Below are 23,136 nucleotides of genomic sequence, written 5' to 3'. Positions count from 1 at the left end.
CCGCGCTCGTGTTGCAGGCAGCTGCCGGCGCGGCGACGCGCAGGATGCAGCCTTCCTGCAACTTCCTGTGCAGGTCTGTACGCAAAGATCTACATCAAAAAGACTAACCAAGAACGGACCTTTCTTATCCCTTTGGGATGTAATTTTCTTCAGACATGGCCTTTTAAAAAAAGTTAGCTTTTAAGACCTGTACAGACTATGACTCAAGTAAAGAAAATCGTAAAATCAACATGATTTGGATAGACTTTCGAACTTTTAAAGGCTGTAGCGCTCACAAAGTACCCGTAAACTTTGCACTGTCGTTATTCCAGATGTATAATGTTCATAATTTTATCATTAATAATCTAACATTTTAAAGAATCGCGGGAAATTTTAAAATGGAACAGAATAAAGGAAGATTTTATTAACGTCCACCACTCCCATTTTATTAGCGCCCGAGATGCTGGACTATTACAACTTTGCGTTACCAATCGACATCTATTCTGTCACTCTGCTATAAATCTATTGGTTCAGATTAATAAGGTATTCCTGCACACCCGACAGGATGACAGCTCCACCTCCCCGTCCCCTAACAAGCTGCACAAGAGCCCGTGGGGCAAGATGCGCGACATCATCCAGACGCACAGAGAGTCGGTGAAGAAGAAGTCCAGGGGGCCCAAGAGTTCGCCCGACGTGGTGCCCATGAGACGTCGATCCCTCAGCGATGGTGGCGACAGTGACGCCCCACCAGCACTCACCATCACCATTCCATCTTCTGAAGAGCTCGGTAATTAGTTACGCACTTCGTAATTGACAGGCTAATCGGTCGTATTTGTTAGTAAAAAGTTTTAAAGCTTTTTAACACCCTGCGCAAAGTGATCACTCTGAAATATGTCACATTATCTTATTATTTCTATAGGAATGCGACAAGCTAGTCATTTCTGGCAGTACAAACTTTGCAGGGTAAGATAGTAAACAATAATCAATTCTAGTATTTAATCTGAATTTCGCAAAGGATTTTTCTTTCTATATTATGTTTATGCTATTTATCATTTCTGAAACCATCGATTTTTGTACAAGGTGCAGCATATATATATTGACAACAAATGAGCTATACTCAGTGCACTGGTTCTGTGACAACTGCACCACTAACAGTTACCAAATCACAAGCATTGAATGACAGATTAAGTTTTACACGTTCTGGCAACCTCCCGTGCTACGAACGAAGATCAATTGAACTCTGTGCAGGCAAGCACTATGCGATACAAGCTTGCCGTCCAAATCGCCAGCTAATGTACTTTTGTTGGTCGGCGTAAGAATCGGAACCTTCGCACCCCGTGCTCCGTAAGCAGCGCTCTCTGGAGCTGGGGGCACGACCGCCGCAGCACCGACCTCCGCGCGCCTCCAAGTGGACCAAGGTCAAGAGGGCCTTCCTCACGTCGGCCTCCGCCTCCGTGCCCTCCAGCCCGAGCCGTCACTCCGCGTTCTTCACCGACGCGGGTGAGTGGAACTAAACTAGACATCTCTGCAGCAGTCGCGGACGCGGACCACCACGTGTAGCACAGTCAAGATATGCGCATAAAAACAATATTTTAAATGCGTACTCTGACTTCTGTGATCTTAAAAAGTAAACTAGAACATGATTTTTCTCATTTCTAGTTATTTACAATTATATATTTATTTACACTTCACTGCACACAAAAATAGTAATAAAAATACAACTAGAAAGGTATGAAACATAAAATAAAAAAAAAAATATTTAAAGAATATGAGCCATTTTTAGCACAATTGGTGCAACAACCTGCTCTTACCGCGATCGCTTTCAAACAACCTTTTGAATGGAGAAGAGAAACGTAAAGGAAAATGCGCTTTGAGGCGGTTCAATACGTGGCAATTCCTGCTGAGCCCTCGCGCTTTACGGGCAAAAAGTTACATCCGAAGTAGAAGTTACACTCGAGAACGCGATGATCTGCAAAGCCTATAACAGGAGACACCGATGGTTGATTAATAAAAAATATAAAAAGGTGTTAGCGCATCAAATTCAACTCAATTTCAATATTCAAATAAATACTTCAACGTTAAATAACATTAAGATGATAAAACCGTCCGCTTTCATCAACTTAAGAACGTGATTACGGCCAAAGACATATCTCGCGCGACAATTGACATAAATTAACTCGAAGTGCATCGTACACAGCGGCGCGGTCCACAAATTTCGGGTAAGCGTCCAAATTAGTCACGTTTGCGTCAAAATATTGCCGCCGACTGAGCGCGTGCGTTATGCTCTGCGCCGACTCGCTGCAGCTTCACTTGATCCGGTGACAACCATCACACAAATTCATCAGCTGTTGATGATGTACGGTCTGATGGGTCATTACATCGGCACCTTATTACATCTACGGAACACAACTCCACGTAAGAGGCAAGGTCCTTGCTATCTTGGACTTGTGTACCTTCTATTGTAAATACATAGTTAGTGCCCCAACGAGTAACTTTGTAGCATCAACAACAGATGGAAAACCCAAAGGAACTGTTGAATTAATTTTCCAAATGTAGATATTGAATAAAGTCAAAAACTCATAGATTGTCGACGTAAGCTTTAAAGCTTGGCAATGTACGTGATCGCCTGGCTTCCACGTAGACACGTATATATCAAAACTATTATCATCGGCTATCTTATACTAAAGTATATCACATGCGACTTTAAAAATAGAAAAATTAAACTTTTTTTATTCAGTATATTTTGTAGATACTTTGGCTTACACACGTAACGACACCGCGTCGATTAAGTTAATAAAAAGCAATCGCTCGCGGCCACGCACGCGCCGCGGGGGCGTGGCCGCGCACGAGTGTACCAGGGGGCGCGGGGGCGCAGGGGCGGGGGGTGCGGCGGAAAGACGCGAAGGGCACGGCGGGGGCGATCGACTCCTCGCCGCGTTTATTTCAGTCTAATTCTAGATAAGCGAATAATTTTCAGATCTCCGATACACTCGCGCTAAGCTTTGGCGCTGGTGTTCAACGTTTCTAAGAACCGAGCGCACTACTCCGTCCATACGTCCACATTTTTGTACAACTCGTGGACTTAATATTTTTGATGTGCACGCGAACAAACCGTGATCAATTATAGCTTATTTTAGTACACAGTAGCTTTTTTTTTTCAAATGATATTTCTTACAATTCATCAGAAATCTGTATGCTCCGTGCTTTCCCAAGCTCGCGAGCAAATTCAGTACACAACATTTTCTTAATTGTTTGTGCATTGCTAAACCCGATCTGTCTTAACAAGCCTTGACCTAAACGAAGACGAGTTATTTCCATTTCATTCTACCTGTAGGAAAGCATTCCTCAGGACAATTGTAACAGGCAGTCCCGTTATAGACTTAATCAAACCAACGGCCAGCTGATCGTCCTAGTACTTATCTACCGCCTACTCGCCTATGGCTGCGTTCATTTCATGATCATCATTATTGGTTCATGGTTTGTGTTTCAAACCAAGTTACGTACAGTTCACCGGGAATAATAAACATTCAATTACTCTTCGGACTCGTTCGGCAGGAAGAGCTTTCGCTGATTCCGACGCACCGCCGACGGTGAAGGACCAGAAGAATAATTGAGACCGAAATCTTTCCCTCGTCGGGCTCAGCGTGACCTAAAATATTCCGTAAGTTGTGGATATTAAGGGAAACATCTGACTTCACGTGAATTTAATTTTGAATAAAGTCACGTATTGAGCGCACATCCGGAGCGGGCCGGAAGTGGCGCGGCCGGCGTGTTGCGCACCGTTAGCAAAACAATTAACAACACAGTAAATGATTTATTACGACACTGTTTGCAAAACTGCTTGTTTAACCGAGATTAATATTCGAATTGCATTCGTCTATGTTGCTAGTGACTGATTATTATCAATAAGATTTACATATATAATAAAATTAAAACAAAAATTCTTTCGAAAAGAAGTTTTCTGTGCCGCCCACTTTTGGCCGCTGGGGCTATAAGGTGGAGAAGAGTTTAAAGGGGCGAGAGAGACAATAAGTTGGAAACATAACTAAAACAACACAATACAAGTAAAAATAAAATAAAATTGATTTTCCTTCTAACTATTCGTAAGGAAATGATCCGGAGCCAAGCTTCACCATAATCAATATTTCAACTATAAGATGTCTGCGGTTGGACATGAGACGTCTATGAGATGCAATAGCACCAGTTGTAGGCGCGCGCGCGTCCACTGCTGCGCTTGCCTGCTCGCGGCTTCCGCTACAGAATTCTGAAGCCCCGGCGGCTATCTGTTCCACGCGCCATGCGGCCAGCCCACAGCCACTTCAACTTGTCAATTCTCTGCCCTGTTCCCACATGCTTGCTGCGATTTCGTAGAGAAATCCTGACCTTATTCGCTCGTTGAGTGATTTTGAAATTAAAGCCCAGATTGAAAGACAAGATTTAAAGCAAGTGTTTGTAGATAAATAAGTCATTCGTTCCGAACAAACTCGTCGCTGCTTCCAATTTTATGAAGGAGCACTCGAACACCAGCTTAACTCCGTTAACACGCTGCAGCAGCTTGGCAGCTTAATATATTTGTCGGTCGTTTTGGAAAGTGAAATAAATTAAATTCATAGCTATTGAGGTTTTAAGATAATATTGACGAAAAAATAGTTCTAGATTAGATTTGAAAATAAAATTAGTTCTTATTTTTTAGTTGACCAAACCACGAAAAGTTTTATTAGATATGAACCCCCGCCGACTTATAATAACATCAACATATACTGTATTAACATCCGTACAGATCTAAATTTAAATTCCATATATTTTTGTCCATCACCACCCACATGATGTTCGCTACTTGACATAGGCTTCCCCAAAATATTTTCAGTAACACCAGCTGTTTAAATCTATTAATCGAAATATTTTCTTTTTGAAAAATGCTGCTTGTCCTGGTGGTAAATGCCTTAAGCCTTTTATCGTAAACATAGTAGCAGTGAATAACCTTGCCCCGCCCTCCCGGCACGAGCTGTTACAGAATAGAGGGTGATTTGTTAGAGCAGTAGAAGTTTTAAAGGGTGAATGTATAGCTTATTTATCTACAAAAAGCTTCAAACATTTTACACCTATTTACAATCAACATGTATGAAATGTACACTCTGAAACACTATTGTAATGCGAGAGTCAATAGAAAGCAAATAACAATTGATTTTATTATGTAATACTACGAATTTTGAAAATAGATTTTTTTACTATATCATTACTATGTTATTTATTATTTCCGAAACCATTAATACCAGATAGAGTGAACTATATAACATATTAATTAGTTAATTACGCTCCAGTAAATTCCAACCAGCTGAACAATAGAGAGGGAACGCCGACTTTGTCGGTCGCTCGATACACGCTTAGTACTCCAATCCGAGAGCGCCGGAGCGGATGTAGCCACGGTCAGAGCCTTTCGTAATCTCCATTGAGTCTTTTCTTCTCCGAGTCTCTGCGCATTGACGCGACGCGCGGGCGATGCGCGGCGCGTCGGCGGCTGCGCGCGACGTCAGCCGCTGCGCGTTGGCGGGGCATCAACTTTTTTTGATCAAATATTTTAAATAGTTTTCTGAATACCGCACACGCCGACACCTTTGTGTCGCTGAACTTTCGTCAGATAGTTTTACTGGTCCCCATTACACTTTGACCCTTCCGCCTATTCCCAGTAGTGTTACCAGGTAGACTTACCTGTAAAAAATATCCATATGTGGACTTAATTATTTATACGATCATTCATATTTTTTATACTCCTTGGTGAACGTGACAATGACTAATAAAACATTTACTCGACATTCTGTCGTGTATCTTCAGGGCGGATGATAGCTTTACTTATCAAACAAACCTTACGTAACAAACAACATAACCTGTTACAGCTTATAATTATTTATTCATATGGTTAGAAAGAGCAATTGTGCAGTATTTTTCCGTTTCCTAATTTCCACCGCACTATAATTATTATATTACGTATATAGTATATATCGTTTAATTCTCCAATTTCTGTCCACGTGTAGCACAAGTTTATTGACGATAGTGTTCCCTCCTGTTGTTAAAAAAATACTTGATAAGAAAAAAATATATTATATTGGGATAAAAATTAAAAACAAATGAGATATGTGATGATGAAGTAGTTTCTTTTTGTTTTAATTTTGTTACATACAGTAGTTTCCTTCTTAGTTTAACAGAATATTGAACCATTATTATTCCTGCATTTTATTATGCTACAATATAAGTTTCTGTCACCATTGTGGATAATGCCATCCACTCATTGCACATACATTTCGGGCTTCACTCGAAGCCTGCAGTAGGAGTACAAACAACGCGTAACGTAAACAACACGAAGAGTTACGACCTTCCTGCCGTAAATAAACGACGTGCCGTGATACGGGCAAATTTTGATACATGCATTACAAATAGCCGGCGTATAATTTATTGGTAAATTGAAAATTTCGCCCACCCATCCGCTCGTTCACGTCGAAGATGGATATTTGATTACCTACTTCGGTGTCACGTGAACACGCATTACGTTTAAAATACGGTCAGAAAAGATTACATCGTCATTTGCAGGACATTCGCAGAAATGAATAAATTAATTCAAACCAAGATCAACAACTTCGTTGATACTACTTCTGATACTGATATGATTTTTAAAATCCACACAAAAAGCTGCTCCAGCAGAGGGCAGCAACACGAAGTATCGATACGTTTCAATATCGTACAGTGAAGATACTAGAGAATATCGAAATATTAACGAACCTTCCAAGTACCACAAAATATTTTCTCCCCGATATAACAAAAATAGATGTGGCGTGCACGAAATTCGTTACACAGGGTAGTGTAATATAGCTAAACTATGTTAGATTTTTTTTTTAAAAGAACCGTCCTCTGCACTTGAGGTAATTCAACTCGTGGCACCCAGTTGGCGGTCAAGGTATAAAAACAAAACTGATTCAGACGGGATGAATGCGGACAAGCTGTTACTGATAACATTTCCGCTGCGTGTGAAGCACGTATATAGTTAGTTTAGTTCATAGTTAGGTTTCGTAGCCGTTGTCTTTGCCTGTGACTACAATAACTCGTAAGTGCCACACGTGCACATGCAACTTGTCTGTCTGTGTGCGGGTTGAAATGCCGCTCGCTCGCGTAAATCAAATCCAAATTGTTGCAGCGAAGACGCTTACACATCACATTCTCGCTAAGAGGCGAAATGTTTGAAAGACGGCAGGAAATATCTCATCGGACGGGGGCGGAAATAAATCGCGCCGCCGCGCGCCTCATAAGCGATATTGATGTGAAAGTTTTAAACAAACAGATTCGCGTTTTAAATATAGAGCGCGCAGCCGGGCGGCGAAGGTCGCGGGGGACGCGGGGGCATCGCTTCTTCTTCCGCACCAACAGCATCCCGGCACCCGCAGCCTTCTCATCTCACATACTTGTCACTCAAACGGAGAATAAACAAGTCGCATTGAAGAGGACATCCTCTTCCCGAGCCAGCGCTGATTCTGTTTATATTTGTCAAACATATACCAACTACCAGTGACTGACTGTAATGGTAATATAATGGATATGTCCATTGTTACCACTTGCGTATTGTATCATGCAGAAAACTGACCGACCTGAACTGTATGGTTTCATAAGTTTAAGGGCAAAGTTAAAAGCAACAAACAATGAAGACAGATGCTAGTTAGACGTCTGCCGACCTAACACTGCATATTAAATAACTATGGCAGGGAACCGCTGTAAGAAAAATCAAACGCACGTTAATATTCAAAAACTCATACAAAAGGTTGAAAAGTAAAGAGAGACATTTTGAATGGCACAAAATGAAACAATTCTAAATGTTACAAGCTGTTTTTAAGGAGCAAAATTGATGTAATTTGTTTAGAAGGAATATTATTTATTATTAGTGTTTATTATACACGCTACAAAAATATATAAATAAAATAGTTGAATAGCAGTAACACGAAGCAATTTCTTCCAGACAACCATAGTATGGAAACACTAGCGGGAGGGATCAGTAAATAAGATACCTAAAAATCTGAATATTCTTTGTAAACAACAGGAAGTAAATAATAACAAATAACTCAAGGAATCTGTTGCCCAAAGATACATTCTCTGCTGGTTAATATTGCAGATAGGGCTGCTGTTAAAGAAATAATTTCAAAACCGAGCGATTGCAATATATATAGCAGATATAATATAATATGACCCAGTGTCCTGCTAAAAGCAAAACGTGCAGTAGGAACTAACGTTCTGATAAACACCAATAAAGCTCATGATCTTATGTAAACATAACTTCATGTACAAAATGTTCAATTACAAAACATTCAAAAAAAATGTTCCTGCTGCCTTCGTCAAAGTGCACAGAAAAGTGTTTGTTCCGCGTCGGCACCGCGAACACGAACTGAGGAGAAAACATTAGTGTCTTTTAATGAAGCGTTCATAGTAACTGTATAACATCTGCAAATACTGACATTTTTCATATTTCTCCCAAACAAAAATTAAAACGTGTTAATTGAATGAGGTGATTTTTGAATTATTTTTAAAAATTTTCATTCATGTATTCTGGGACCTTCGATGACCTCGCAGAGGTCGTCGATTAATAGGAGAAAAGCGTCCAACAGTGGACATACTTGCTTCCGAAATTATTTTTAATTTATAGTTGTACCTCGAATAGAAGAGAACAATCGAGCGCCTGCATGCGCGCGCAACAGACGGCGGGGGACTCTGCGCAGAACTCCGCGCAGAAGTATCGTGAATCATTTAGATCGTAAAGTCAGATTTACGGCGCGCCGTATCGCGAGCGCTTAGCCGCCGTGACCACGCGTGGGCGTGGCGCCCATGAGCTGGACAACATTCTTTATTTTACACTATGGATCGATAATATTTTGCTCTCTAATAATAAAATCCTCCGCTTGAAATCAAACCGCGTTGGATTCCAAACGCGCCCGAATCTAAAGAGTTGAATACGAACTCATTTGGGTTTTTGTTTTTGAGCTCCATTCCACAATTGTCTTTAATACTGTGATTAGAGAAAGTCATTTACAAACTGTATGATCATTTAGAAAAACTTTTACATTGTAAATAGGCAGCAAACATAATACTGCTTAATGATTTGCGCAACTTAGCTCTTGGAAATGCGAAAACAAGTAGCGCTGTGTGTGCACTGAACGCCGCGCAAGAATGAATTTTTCTAAAAAACGGAGTGTGTTAGTTGTATTACTCAAAACCGAAACACGGTATACTACCGTACCCTACGGCCGAAAAAATAAGCGCAGGAGATACTAAGACACGTACCAAGACATCTTCCAGGAAACTTTTTGGTGGTGTAAGTAGAAACAAATCGAACCTAAGACTCTCCTGAGCTAATCACATTAACGAAGATTGTCATCGCGGCTTAGGTTACAGGCCAAGCGCGTGTTTTCACCTCCAAACGCATTGTGCCGCGGAGCTGGCGCCGTCGCCAAAATGATAGACGCGTAAGATTAGCAAATCACCTCCCGAAGAATGGAGTCTCGCGTGCCGCGCATCAAATACGAAATTTATGTTCGCTGGCTGGCGCGTCGTGCCAAATTCTCCGGCCCCGACGTTTTACGTTCTACGGTAACCATCACTCCGCGCTGCCGAGACGCCTGCGATACTACAGAAGCGACGGCGCAATGTAAACATCGCATTACGCCAGTCACGACGGCTGACGGCGCTTCATACTGGCGAGTTCTTTTTAATACGCGCAACATAAATAGTTGAGCGCGGATTGGACTGAGCACGGGCCATCGACTCGGTACACATACGGATCCGAACTCTGACCGCAACGCAGCCGCACGCAGACACTACGACACCGTTTTCCAGTTCAAAAGGCACAACTCCGGACAAATAACCTCCATACAAAGTGTGGAGACGACGACCAAGTCAGGTTTCAACACGTGGTCAGACCTTACTGTTGAAAAAATCACATCTTTATGTAGCAACAAAAGAAGGGCAATATTTGTCCGTTACTTATTCACAAAAAATTGCAAAGGATCATAATATTTATCAAATAACACTTCGATTTCAAAATTTACAAGATGCAGTCATTGTCACAAGTTAATATGGCACGACTATTTTTAGGCCGCCATTTTAAACTTGTAGATTATCTTCCGAAAACTAAAACCTCAATCCTCCTGAACCTCAAACAATTTGCATTACAGTTTGATTAATTAAACTTGTACTTTGTTAAAAAACAGACAAAGGTAAGTACTCAGTAATTTTAACTACACAGAAATAACCTGTACTCAAAATATTTCAACTAAAGTGATAATTGTAAACGTCGAGCCAAAAATAAGTTTGCTTCGAATGAAAGAAGACAAATTCAAGGTCGAATTGTAATGAGGGCAATAAATTATCGGACAAACATCAGCAAGTGATCGGGGCAACGTTTAATGTGAAAAGTGTTACGTTGTCGTCTACCTGCTCCAGACGACGGCGCGCGAGCACCGCTCACCGGCCTATTCGCTTTGTAATAACGATAGCTTTATAAAGAAATGTACATAGCAAATAAAAAAATTAAAAAGTTGAGAGTCGAAAATAAACACTTGAAATATTTTGCAATATTGCGTTTAATTCACTTGAGCTGCGGTTATTTTAATGCTGGGGAAATAGAACTGAACCCGATTCTGCTCCTCAGCTAACGTCCACCGGCGATTTCGTTGGCATCGTTGAATGTATGGCTTTGCAGTTTCAGAATTTTCTCCTTCAGTTTGTCATCAATTTCTTTCTGATTATTCTCCAGCACCATCCTTCGAAGCATCTCCTTCATCGCAGCCGCATCGCCGACGTCGCCGGTCCGGTTGAGGGCCTCGTTCGCAACTTTGGTTTTCTGTACATCGAGCACCGTCGCGTTGTTCTCCGCCAGGTAGTTGTTGACATCGTCGAAGTAACTGTAGTTACCGTACGCGCAGTCCTTCACAGAAGATACGATTTCAAAGGCCTCGTCCTCGAGAGTCTTCACTACCTCTATGAGGCAGGCCTCGTGCATGGCGCCGTGCGCCATCAGCTTCGTCAGTTCCACGACGCCTTCGATTAGCTTTCCAGTAATTTCCATCATGGATGTTTTTATGATCGGCGACTGTGGATACAGAAAATACTTTTAAGCATAAATTAATAACGCTATTAGCAGTTTCAATTCTATCTAAATTAAGTTACGTCGCAGTTATGACCAACGTGTACGACTGTACACGATTATAAAAACATTACATATATTTTTAAATATTTGGCACTGAATTAATGATTTTTTTTTAATTGGAAGTATCCATTCAAAACTTGCCCGGTAGAAACTCCTTACTATTAATTAGGCTTTGCTTGGTTTGGGTTGAAGTTGGTGCTGTTAGCCCGGGGACTTTTACAGCTTCATCGGAACTGAGTTTACGGAGCGGAAGGGTCCGCGAACTTAAAAACTTGAAGGCACCGCACACACTACTAGCACTAGTCGCTAAATATAGAAGTCTTGTTTACCTTAGAGATGACGCATTTAATAACATCCTTCAAGGAGTCGTGTTCGTGGCCGCACGACTTAATAAGCTGGTCGATTTCTCGTTTATTGGCGCTGATCTAGAAATATAAACATAAATTTTAGAGCTATCACTGCATATTTTAAAAAGAAGCGCCAAGAGGGTACAAGATTTTGACGATATATCTAGCTCAAGAAAAAACACGCGATTGAGAGCGGAGTAGCGCAAGACATGTTTAGATAAAGTCAAAATTAACCTCCAACATCATAACAAAGCCAATACAGCCGTGATAAGCACATAAGTAAATTCAAACTAAACAATGCATCGCAGTAGGAAAAGAAGATTGAATTAGAATTCCAAGGCAATCGTGCTGCGCTAAATATAATCGGTACAAGGGGATTGTAACGCCGAGCGCTCGACAGCGCGCGTGCGGGCGCGGGCAGCGACACCGACCGGGCGCACGCCGCGCCGGATCATGGCCTTGAGCTCCAGCACGCGGCGCAGCGCGCGCGCCGGCTGCTGCCCGATCAGCGCGTACCCGCACACCACCATCTGGTGCAGCGCGCGCTCCGCCGTCGCCGCCGTCTCCTTTTGCTTCTTCTTCAAGCATACGTCCACCTGCAATGACGTCATCATTATCACTCATGAAAGTGTTTCCTGACATTTTGACAACAGATCGTTTGTATTTGTTTAGTACAGGTAGCGGCGTTTGCTTGGGAACACGAAATCAATCGATGCATAACTTTCACTAGATCTACAATGAACAGAATAACGCAAGCTACGAACGGGTCGTACGTTCACAAAAGTAGCAAAGACTCCCCTTGTTGCTCTTAAGTGTTTTGAATGTAGCTTGATGGCGCAGAAATGTGAAAGATACTAAGGAGCAAATGCACCAATGTAAGAAATGTTGAGCCAGAGAAAAATTTTGCTAACGTCGCGGGCCCAGCGCCACGCTGATGTCTTTGTTCTTCAAGAACTTCAGACCAAGCAACGCCTCTCGGTAATCGTGCACTATTCAATTTTAAAATGCAGTGACTACGATATGCGAATGCCCCTTGCATTCTACAGATTTCTGTTATCCAAGACAGAGTGAATGGCGCAAGATTCAGAGGCCGCCCTTATGAGATTTCTCTTGCATCTGTGCGTGCGCAGTGTCCGTTTTCCGAGGAAAAAAGCTGTTAAAGACAAATGAGAAGGATTTTGTAAAGAACAAAATCGCCAAATTTTTTGCTAAGCGCCAAACTCGGCAACACTAACCAACTCGGCTAATTTTTAACCATCTTTTTATAGGCCTCGAGAAAGGTTATTAACAACAAAAAAAATGGAAAAATTACGCCTAAAACATTAAAAATAACACTACACTTTTCAATTACTACGAAAACCCCAGATTAAATTAAAACACCTGTCATTTGCTGTCAATTTTTGACATTCCAACTTCAAGTTAATTCCAATAAGTAATAACACGAAATCTGTCGGAGCAGCTAGTATTGAACATAGGCTAGCGATTACTTGTTCTCCGGTATGCTGCCGCATGGTCTCCAGCGTGGACTGCAACTCCACCAGCCCGTCCTGGATATGCGCGGTGCCGTTTTGCAGAAGCAGCCGGATCTTCAGCAGCACCATGTCCACCGACCTGTACACTCAAAACGAAGGGTAACAGATCCATCCCCGACCTGTTGTTGGCTCTTCTTGTTAGTTGTAATTTCTGCTAATTTATTTAACATAATTAGCAAAGTCATTCGTAACTCATTAGCGATCATGAGATCAAGAGACCGAAATTTATTTTCTGGGCCTCAACTTTACAATCTTAAACATGAGTTAGCTTTACCGCTACATAAAACTTATTCAGAAAATGGTGACCTTTCGAGATCCACTTGGAACTTCCTCTCGATGCTCTGCAGCAAGTCCTCGCTCAGTTTCTGTGTGATGTCGTCCTCTATCACCTTGTCCACCTCATCTTTCGTAAGTTCCTTGGCATCTGATAACTGTTCAATTTTAAATTTTTACGATCGTTTTACTCTATTTATTTCTTCAAGGATCGGACTATTTTCGCGTCGCTTTAAAAATGTTATTGCCTGCAAACTTATCCACGAATTATGAAAAAACAAAATTACAACATTTATTAACGTTTTCTTGACGAGTATAAACCTTAAATATCCACAAATCGCGGGTTGGGTAAATTTACGTTTATGTACTGATTTTTGGAAACATTTGTTTTCGTTAAATCAGGACGACACGATACAGTAAATATACATTTTTTTACTAAATTGAGAATATGCGTTCCAATGTTTGTTTATGTATAAAGTTTTCTATATTAAGTACACAATTAATATTCTATAGTCATTTATGGCTTGTCTTGAAGTTTCTTCTCCAGGCATATCGTACATAAAAACATTAAACCAATTTTTATTCCGTGCAAACGATTAGAAAACTATCCCTGCAATGAAAACAGCCCACACAGCAACTAAAACTTCTTGCACGTTGTTTGAAAATTACGCTTCAAATTGACATCTCTGCCGCCCGTAGGCGCCAGAAGATATTGAAATTAAAACCCAACATTTTAAGTCCATGTCTATTACAATAGCAGAAGACGAAATCTATGCTTAAACTACCTAAATGTAGGTTCTCCAAAGCAACCCTAGTTAGAGCAGTGGCGAAAACCAACGTGAACACATAATGTTCATGGTTGACGAGTGACCGTAGTCAAATCAGTCATAAAATAATTTTAACAAAGTGTTTGTTGTCGAAACACTGTAGCAATGATAAACTCCGAAAAAAAAAACGCCCAGCCAAAAGTAAAACATTAGTAAAAATACTGTTTATTGAGGAATAGCAAGGCCCGGCTCACCAGCAGAACGCACAGCAGCGTCAGGGCTACCGCGCCCACCTGCATACTACCACTCGGCGCGCCGACGCTCGCGCACTTACACAATAAACCATAAAATAAAAATTGCTTTCAATGCCATTGGTCCAAGATATCAATTCAATAATGTTTGTAATATAAAATAATAAAAAATACCATAAATATAAAAACACTGAAAATTTTCCGACTATTGCTTGCACGTTTTGCCACAGCAAATATGAAATTTAAACATTCAGATGAAAATAAAATTTTGTTTTACTTCCACTGTTAGATCGGGCGCGGTGATAATAAAAATGCACTTGCCTCTCGGAGATGTGAAAACGCGTGCACCGGTCCTTTAATACCATCGGTAACTGGTGCCGACGTCAAAGAGTGCAAACAAGCAGTCACTTACAGGCACACGACATGCCTGTTGTTGAGCTGTCATCGCAGCCTGTGCGCGCCTGCACCGTCGGAGGATGGTTCCCCGAACACCACAAAAAATCTATTCATTCCCTTGAGATAATCCCAACAGAAAATTTATTTTTAGAAGTCAACAACTGAGTGATAGCTACTGGATAATCACTGAGCAGGATATCGCATATACGAAAGAACGAAGATTCGCCGTAAGATCCTTAGTGTTTCCAGAGTTGCTTCGCCAATATCACGAAAACATAGCACTAGAAAATAATACTGCGGATATCACGGACTCATCAAAACGCATTGGCCGCGTTATGCGTAAGAAAGTCGACTTTATGTAGAGACTAGTTCAGCTTATCTTGTTGGACGTATCGAGTCACGGCCTTCACGAAATCGTCCTCGAATCAATACGCACGAATTGTCTGGGACAACGTGTGATGGTGAGGGACTTTGAAAACTGCTGCTCCACGATCTTCAATCACGACTGCTATTCCAGAAATTTATAAATAATACAAGTATTTACTCAGATGTTAATCATCAAGATGGGTAGAATGTCTTGTCTCATCAAGCTGGTTTCCGCAATAAGCGGCAGTGCGCTCATTATGCTTCGTAGTTGTATCAAGACCGGTATGAATGAAACAAGAAAATATAGTTTTGTAATGATTATATTACTATAGATCACAAACAATCGAGTGGTCGACAAGAAGTCTGTTCCCGTGGCTGGCTTGCCACTGTTCGCTGCGCCGGCTTGCTCGATGTCCTGGAAACGTGGGACGCGGTCATTACCTGGTCCTATAACTATAACACGCAAAAGGCGGCAACATGAGTCGTATCGTGACGTCATCGTGGCGTCGGTGGTGCCGGAGAGTCCAGAAAGTCTTCATCGAAACATTCCTCGCCATCACTCACTCTCATAAAAATAACACCAGATTGGTGCGTAATAATTAAATGTATAGTATGATTAAATCGAGTATGTTGATAAGCGAATATCTTCAAAGTCCTCTGAAGTACACAACTTGAAAAATAAATATAAACAAATTTGATGTTTATATCTGCAATCACATCTTTAGTTTTGAATTTTAAGTAAACTTAGCTCTGTGCATTTTTTAATAAAGTAATCTATCTTCATATATTTTAATGCAGATTTCTTTGCTAACAAGACTAGATGTCAGGCAACTAAGCGATAGCCCTGACCCTCACAGCCACCCAGTCACCCTCAAACCTAATGCAACTAATCAATTTTTTTTCTACTAACCGCTGCAAAAAATTGTGTCTTTTACTTAAAATTAATCTAATTTGATTTGCTTACGCATTCATAGCAAGAGAGTTCACGCGATGGCCCTTCGTTGCTTTATTTTTGAGTTTCGCATCCCCGACAGAGTCATGGGCGCACGCGCACCGACACAAATCAGCGCCGTCCACCACGGCCAGCAGCTTGTACACCTACGAGATAAACAAAACTTTATATATACTTTCACAACAAACAAGTAATATTTCTTCTTCTATAGTCCACTCCAAATTGAATTATTGCGGAATTTCCACCATGGCCACATCTGTTCTTCTTAACGACATTTCCTAAAATAAAAATCAAATGGAACTCATACCTACCGCGTAAGAATGTGGTTCAGGGGTGCAGCTTAGCATATATCGATAGTCGAACAGAGCTCATGGTTCTGGAAGACTAATCTTAGAAGCTTTACTCGTTTATTATTTTCTCAAGGAAGGAAATATTAGACGCTTGGAAGTACAGTGGCCTGTATAAAGCTTCATTTATTAACTATTAAGTCATCATTTATATCATAATAATTATCAACATTTCAGCCGCAGGATGTCCGCGGTCGGACGATCAGTACACTACAAAATTTTAAATGCTCTTTATACAACATTATTCTCCATTCGTATCTGAAAGCAACTTTACCTTGACTTTACCTTCGTACAGCGCTCCTAAAGCCGTCTGCATCACATCCTTAAATATTTCTAGAGCTATTCGTGCTATGCTGCAAATTATCAAAAAGAAAATTAATGCTAATGGCAACAAAGTTTTCCGATTGACGCTATTGTTAATGCGCTTGGCAATGCGGCACCTTGGCAATGCGAGCTCTAAAAATTGAAAATAAGGTAACAAAAAGTTTACAAAAATTTTAAAAAATTTGCGGCTATATTGTTTCGTAACCAAGCTAGTTTGCGAGTGATGACAAAGGTATATGTAGTATGTTTGCTAATACATACATAAACAAGATAATGTCTCTATATCAAATAAATATATTTGCAGTTTACGGTTCCCCAGATACAATCCTATATAATTCACACTTTGTGCATTAATTATATAAGTTTGTTACTGCACACTCAACTTTTCAAAGGATTTTTTATTTATTTAGGTACTCCAGCAGTACACATACAAGTACATTAAAAAATTAGCATAACGTAAAAAAAATGGGGAGAAAAGTGATCTTGAAAAGCTCTTAATTTAAAAATGTTTCCTATAGCGATAAAAATGCTTAAAAAAACTCTATTAATAAATCAAACAAAAATCTGTCGTTGAAAGAGCAGCAGGATTACCTGCGTACCATAATACTACAATGCGATCGCCAACCAGCCTACCAAGGGTGGTAATTGTGGTATATCCTATACCCTCATAAATATATTGGTGGGAGGCCTGTACCTTACAATGGACGTCGATGAATTCAAATGACAACAAGACATCGGATAACATGCTCAAACAGGTCCTTGTATTACTAATGTTCCAACATTAAGCTGAACCAAAATAAACTTACTTCTAAGACATCCTGGGTAATATAATTTACATTACTTTTTTAAAAATATTTTTTTATTATATTAATTATTTTTGAAACCGCAATCGTCACGGTACTATTTATTTATTTTTTCAATAAAAATGCTAGCACTTACTTCACAGACAACTTATACATTTCACAAACACGGCCCACTTTGCCAATTTGATAGGGGCGGCCCATGCCCTTCGCGAATGGCAAGTGCTTGCACGGGTCTCCCAGGGGACATTGCTGGAACCCAACATTCATTTAATAGAAAAAAAACAATGGCCCCGTAATTGACAAATTCCAAACCGATACTAACAGTTATAAAAGCAAGAAGTAGTGTAGACATTATCAGTTTAGCGTACACCGATGTCTGGATGTTTCCTGTGAAGAACGACACTGTGTTACGGATGGAGAATTAAAAGGAAAGAATGCTAAAGGAAATTGTTGTTTGCCTCATAAGAAGTCATAAGGTTATCCAGAGAACTAAGGTAACTGACAGAGCTCGAAGAATTGCTCGCTTGAAGTGGCAGCGAGAAGCGCAACTGTGGACAACGAAGAAATCTTTGGAAGAAGACTTTGGCTTGCAAGAGAGTCTGCAGATATACGATGATAAACATTGCTTCCATGTTTTACAATTCAGTTCATTTTAGCACCCGCCGTACACAAACTTTGTGACATTACCTCGTGCAGAGATGCCGTCTCCCATCGCAAGCAATTGACTGGTCGCACAAGCTCTTCAGCCCACTAGACAATTTCGCGCATGTTCCGTACTGTAATTTAGCTTGACGTCAGACTCGCCATTGTTGTTATGTCAACTAGTGTCTAAATATATTCTGTTTTCTAAATCTATATGTCACTTATACGCAAAAGTTGTCTCGTTACATTTTGTAAAATTAAATAAAGAAGTTATTTTGCAATTTGTAATTATTTCATGAAATTTGGAAACGGTGGTTTGTTTATCCGTTTTAAACTATTTGAAATATTTTCGAATTAAATAAGTATATTGATCACTTTACGTCAAGAGGATATTTCTAAAGAGGCCTAATTTGATTGCGACTAGAATTGAGCTAACAGAACCTTATCAAGCTCAACCGTAATTTTAAAAACTGGACGTTGTTAAGGCGTCGTTAAAAATAAAGAAAGACACCAATGGTTTATTAAAAAATCATTAACCACAATTTAGTTTTAAATAGTTTAAGATTTAAGTTAGGAAATAGTTTGAGGGACTTAGTGAACGTGAACGAACGTGAACGTTGTAATCTTTAATGTAATAATAAAAATAAAGTCACAGACGCTGTCTGTAGTAGATAGATTCTACCTAATAAAAGGAACTTCGTCAAGTTCTTCTAAAATGGCTACCTTCAACTTAAAGCAGCGAGCATTCAAAACGCGCACAGAACATTTCTGGGTTTTTATCTGTGATCACATTTTTAAATATCCTTCATCCATTAGCAAAAGCTTTATTGTCCTTTAACAACTCTTTACTCTGTAGTATGATTCGTTACTTCAAAACCTTTTAAATTCGTTACGTGGTAATTTATACACATAACACCGGAGTTTATTGTAAAATCTCGCAGTCGCCCACGAAGATTTACTAATTTTAGGGAGCCTTCAGAGAAGAGCGTCAAGCTTGTCTTTATTGCTAGCCTTACTTTATGTATACTGCTAGTTTTAATAATATATTTCCTAGTATTATTTTGATATAGACAGACAAGATTACCGCAAGTATCGGCTGCGTATTGTCGTAATTTTTCTTTACGAAACCATTATCTAAGAGTGTCATTGACTGATCATATTATTCAGGTTGAATATTTTTGATAGGGTGCACCGTACATTGATTGAAAGCAAACGAGCAATATATTCACCCCGTTAAAGCCTCTACACTTATAACCAGTCATTCTGCAAATCGCGCGAATAGCTGGCGCAGCAGCGTCACTGGAGTAAGACAACGCATAGAACCCAGTGCTGTGAAAATAACTTAAATAAACTAATCGCGCTGCGCATGTATTGACGGAATTTTGATTACAAATGTTGTAAAACTGAGCCCGTTTGCTGAATCACAAGCGTGGTTTTATGTTGCCCCAGAAAAACTGCAGTATCTAATAAATTCCCTGCCTTGTTTTAAGTTGCACTTTAGTAAGTTACGCATTTAGCTGCATTCTTGTTAAGTGATATATTATTACAATACTACTAATGTTTGTAGACCCGTAAATTCTCATCGAAATCGGAGGATGTTTACCCAATAGTAATGGAAGCAAATTCCTTCACATTCAAAATTAATTCTTCTTGGTCCAAATGACTAATAAGTGCGAGAACCTAAGATGTTCCAGAATTTGTTTTTAAGTGTCAGCTTTAAAGAATATTCACATTGACTTATCAAATAACGAGGCTACGCTGCAGTCTGCTGGAGCGGCCACCCAATACAATCCGCTATTCATGTCTACACTGATACAACAGTTTATGAATACGGATGCTCAGTTGACTCCCATTACAATAGCCAGGCAGTCGTAAGTCGCACAAGACAAACTCAATGAAACGCGTGTGCAATGTTCAAAGCTACTTTATTCTTTTTTGTGTCGCTCAGCCGGACACCTGCCAATGCAGGTCAGGCCCTTCTCCGCGCACGACGGGCAGTCGCTCCCGGCGAGGTCTCTGGTTTTTGGGTCGAACTCAACCTTAGTCCTCGGCTCGCCGTTGTCCCTGCCGCCGGCGCCGGGGGCCGCGGCGCTGGTGCCCGGCTCGGCACCCGTGCTCTTGTCGTCATCCTTCCGCGCCGACAGGTCCAGCTTTGTCAGCGTCAACCTTCGGATCTTCACTTTATTGGAATCCGCTTGTCCTGTACTCTAAAACAAGTACCATCGATGGCAAAGCAGAACATTGTGTCATATTTTACTATGTTATAGGGTATTCCTGTAAAGATCAGAAGAAGAATGAATCTGCCCATTTTGACTTTTTACGTTTTGCACAAACCTGTTGCCGTAATTTTTTTAATTGGACAGCACACAAAAAATTCAATTCGACAATTGATGAAAACATTAACCTTAAGAATTACTTTCACTGTTTAAATAATTTAACCTGACACAGCAATGCTCACGATCTTCTGTGTTTTTACAGCCCTAGTGAATAATGTGTGAATTAGCCTTTGACACATTATTTCCAGATCTACAATCTCTGACGTTGCAACCAACTCGGACTTTCAGAGCGAACGATATCGCCGTGCATTGTCCTAACGCAAGGATGTGATGTAGAGTTACCTGACCATTCTCTTGTGTTTGCAGGACGACCAAAGCTCTGTCATAAAGGTCCATGCACTAGAACAAAACAAGGTTAAATAAAAATCAGAGAGGCTACGAAAATGGTGGAACAATTAGAGTTGAGAAAAATAGTGTTTTGATCGACCATTTAAGGACCAAATAAACTTTTAAATGATAGTAATTTTTAATTTCGAGAGCCAGATGAAGCAAGGACAAAGAAGAGGTACTCACTGCTTCAATAAACTCGTAGTACGCTTGGAATATGACGCCCGTGATGAACGCGTACGTTTTGGCGGCGGGGCTGCACGTCCTGCACCGAAGCGACAAATATAACTTTAACCAACATGCAATAATCTTTGGTCTTACATGCACGAACAGTTATACTGTTATTGCATGTCCATGCAATAATTAGATGCTGGTTGTGCATGTAAAAAATCTCTTTGCAGTGAACTTCTCCGTGGTTCTTCACGAAGGCGCCAATTGTAATATTAACCGCATGAGCTCACTTCGATACACAATTTTTTCTAATAAAGTACTTCATCAGACGACGTCTTCAATTGACAGCTCCTCTGAGACGAAAAGAGTAGATGCTCGACAAGAATATAACCTTGTGGAGATTTATTTTACCAACGTACCGTAGACATACAAAACGAGGTGGTTTTGTAACATTCTATTGACTTTATTAGGTTGATTACATTGGTATGACGATGAGTACGGGAACTTATTTTACAAGAGGTATCAAAAAGCGTGTGGCAGTAGGTTTTTGATAATCCAACCACTTACTCTATAAAGTTCTCCACCAGGGCGCACGGACAGGACTCGCAGACGCAGCTGCTGGGCGCCGGGCTATGGCTACTGGTCGCTGCATCTTGCTCGCTGATGGTTGCGTCGTCGCTCTTGGAATCAGGAGTTAAGGTCTTCTTAGACTCGCGGCATCGCAGGCGACAGCTGCCCGACCAAATCTGCTGGATCGCCGAAGCAGTTGACCTGAACTGTCTATCGTCTCGTGTCTGAAACATAAAGGAGCCGGAAATAAAAATCGCTCCCCCGACACAACTTAACCAGTGTCATATTTTCAACCCTGAGTTATAGAATGCAAATCGTACGGACAAATCTTTTAAGAGCTGTCCCCAAAGTGGGAACAACTACGCCAAGATAGTAGCACGATACAAGCAGACACACGTCCTGACAACTTACATAAGCGTAGAAAGCGATAAATAACAAGATACTGAGCAAGATGTATCCCAACATTTGGTCGTATCCGATGTTCCATTTAGAACAAAGAGTGCACCGCCAACATTTACTAGGAGAACAGCTGGAGACGTTGCAGGCGCAGAAGGAACTTCCCGATCAGTTGCAGCGGGCAGCGCGCGCGTTTGCGGGCGGCTCGCAGCTGTGCATCGGATGTACGCGGCGAAGACGGAGAGCGTTTTACATCTTTACATGAACACAAATAAACTTCAGTGCAAACGTCTGCGTAGACATTACTAGTGATTGCAATGGTGTATAACCTTACATCGATACTATGACACTAAATACTTTTTAGTTCAAAAATCTAAACCGCTTAAATAAAAGCATCCCTAAGTTATTCCACATTTGTTAGACTGAACAATAGTATGCTTCCTAGAGCGTTATGAAATTTTTAATATTACGAGTTCATTGTTTCAAGAGTGGCTCGGGTTGTTGCAGATGTTCGACAAAGAATTATTATCGCTAGTTACACGAACCTAATAAAAGCCTCTTTAACACTTTCACTTGCTAGAAAGAAATCGTAAAATTATTTCTTAGCTGATCCTTATTTAACAAAAGTAAAATTCGGGTCTGTAAGCCTTATGTTTTCTATAATATCGCAATGATTCAATTCAGCAGTGAAAATGATTTATATAAAAAACGTCTTTCATGTTAGCACTGTAGGTGGCCATTGCCGCAGCATTCTGAGGAACTTGCGTTGTCCGCAGAGACGGAGGGCGTTAGCAGCGGGTGCGAGGCGAGCGCCGTGCGCGACGAGATCGCGCGCGACTACGCCGCGCTGCAGTCGCGGCTGCGCAGGGAGTTCTCCGACCGCAGGCTGCACGCCGGTAAGGCCCGCGCTGACCCCTCCACGTCGAACATACAAGTAGAGTTAATTAAATTATCTTCATTTTAGTCGAATAATCAAATTTATATTTACGTTACGTCACAAATAGAAAATCAAACATTTCGATTTCGTTATCAACAAACAATAACCTTCTTACATTTATAGTGTTTTCTGTATTGATTTGTACTAACCTTATGCAAATTCAGCAAATGTTTTATTTATAAAAAGATCTATTATTACCTCAGTAAACTTTCTCAATATAGTCAATACGTGCACGCAAACT

General features: G+C 40.6%; 3 protein-coding genes across 3 annotated transcripts in view; 1 reads left to right on the top strand and 2 right to left on the bottom strand.

Annotated features, from left to right (window-relative positions):
• LOC137927363 (uncharacterized) overlaps positions 1–23,136 on the top strand; it is a 47,221-nt gene that overhangs the window by 15,699 nt on the left and 8,386 nt on the right. The window contains exons 3-6 of the mRNA XM_068771160.1: positions 18–73; positions 544–766; positions 1,297–1,479; positions 22,735–22,854. Coding sequence (XP_068627261.1) covers positions 18–73; positions 544–766; positions 1,297–1,479; positions 22,735–22,854 — 582 coding nt within the window. The remainder of the gene's footprint in view (positions 1–17; positions 74–543; positions 767–1,296; positions 1,480–22,734; positions 22,855–23,136) is intronic.
• LOC137923861 (uncharacterized) lies at positions 10,575–14,419 on the bottom strand. Its single transcript, XM_068767150.1, has 6 exons — positions 14,332–14,419; positions 13,344–13,468; positions 12,993–13,116; positions 11,937–12,101; positions 11,488–11,583; positions 10,575–11,101 (listed from the first exon to the last, which is right to left on the bottom strand). The coding sequence occupies exons 1-6, from the start codon at positions 14,374–14,376 to the stop codon at positions 10,661–10,663; spliced, it is 996 nt and encodes a 331-aa protein (XP_068623251.1). The 5' UTR covers positions 14,377–14,419; the 3' UTR covers positions 10,575–10,660.
• On the bottom strand, positions 20,084–22,119 carry LOC137926110 (uncharacterized). The gene is made up of 5 exons (XM_068769638.1): positions 21,974–22,119; positions 21,560–21,786; positions 21,008–21,086; positions 20,777–20,833; positions 20,084–20,365 (listed from the first exon to the last, which is right to left on the bottom strand). The coding sequence occupies exons 1-5, from the start codon at positions 22,025–22,027 to the stop codon at positions 20,084–20,086; spliced, it is 699 nt and encodes a 232-aa protein (XP_068625739.1). The 5' UTR covers positions 22,028–22,119.

This window comes from Battus philenor, unplaced genomic scaffold (assembly GCF_028537555.1).
Source record: "Battus philenor isolate CCGP_79_NKW_IND1 unplaced genomic scaffold, ilBatPhil1.0.hap1 SCAF_10, whole genome shotgun sequence".
NCBI lineage: Eukaryota > Metazoa > Arthropoda > Insecta > Lepidoptera > Papilionidae > Battus > Battus philenor.
This window is presented reverse-complemented; position numbering and strand designations above follow the sequence as displayed.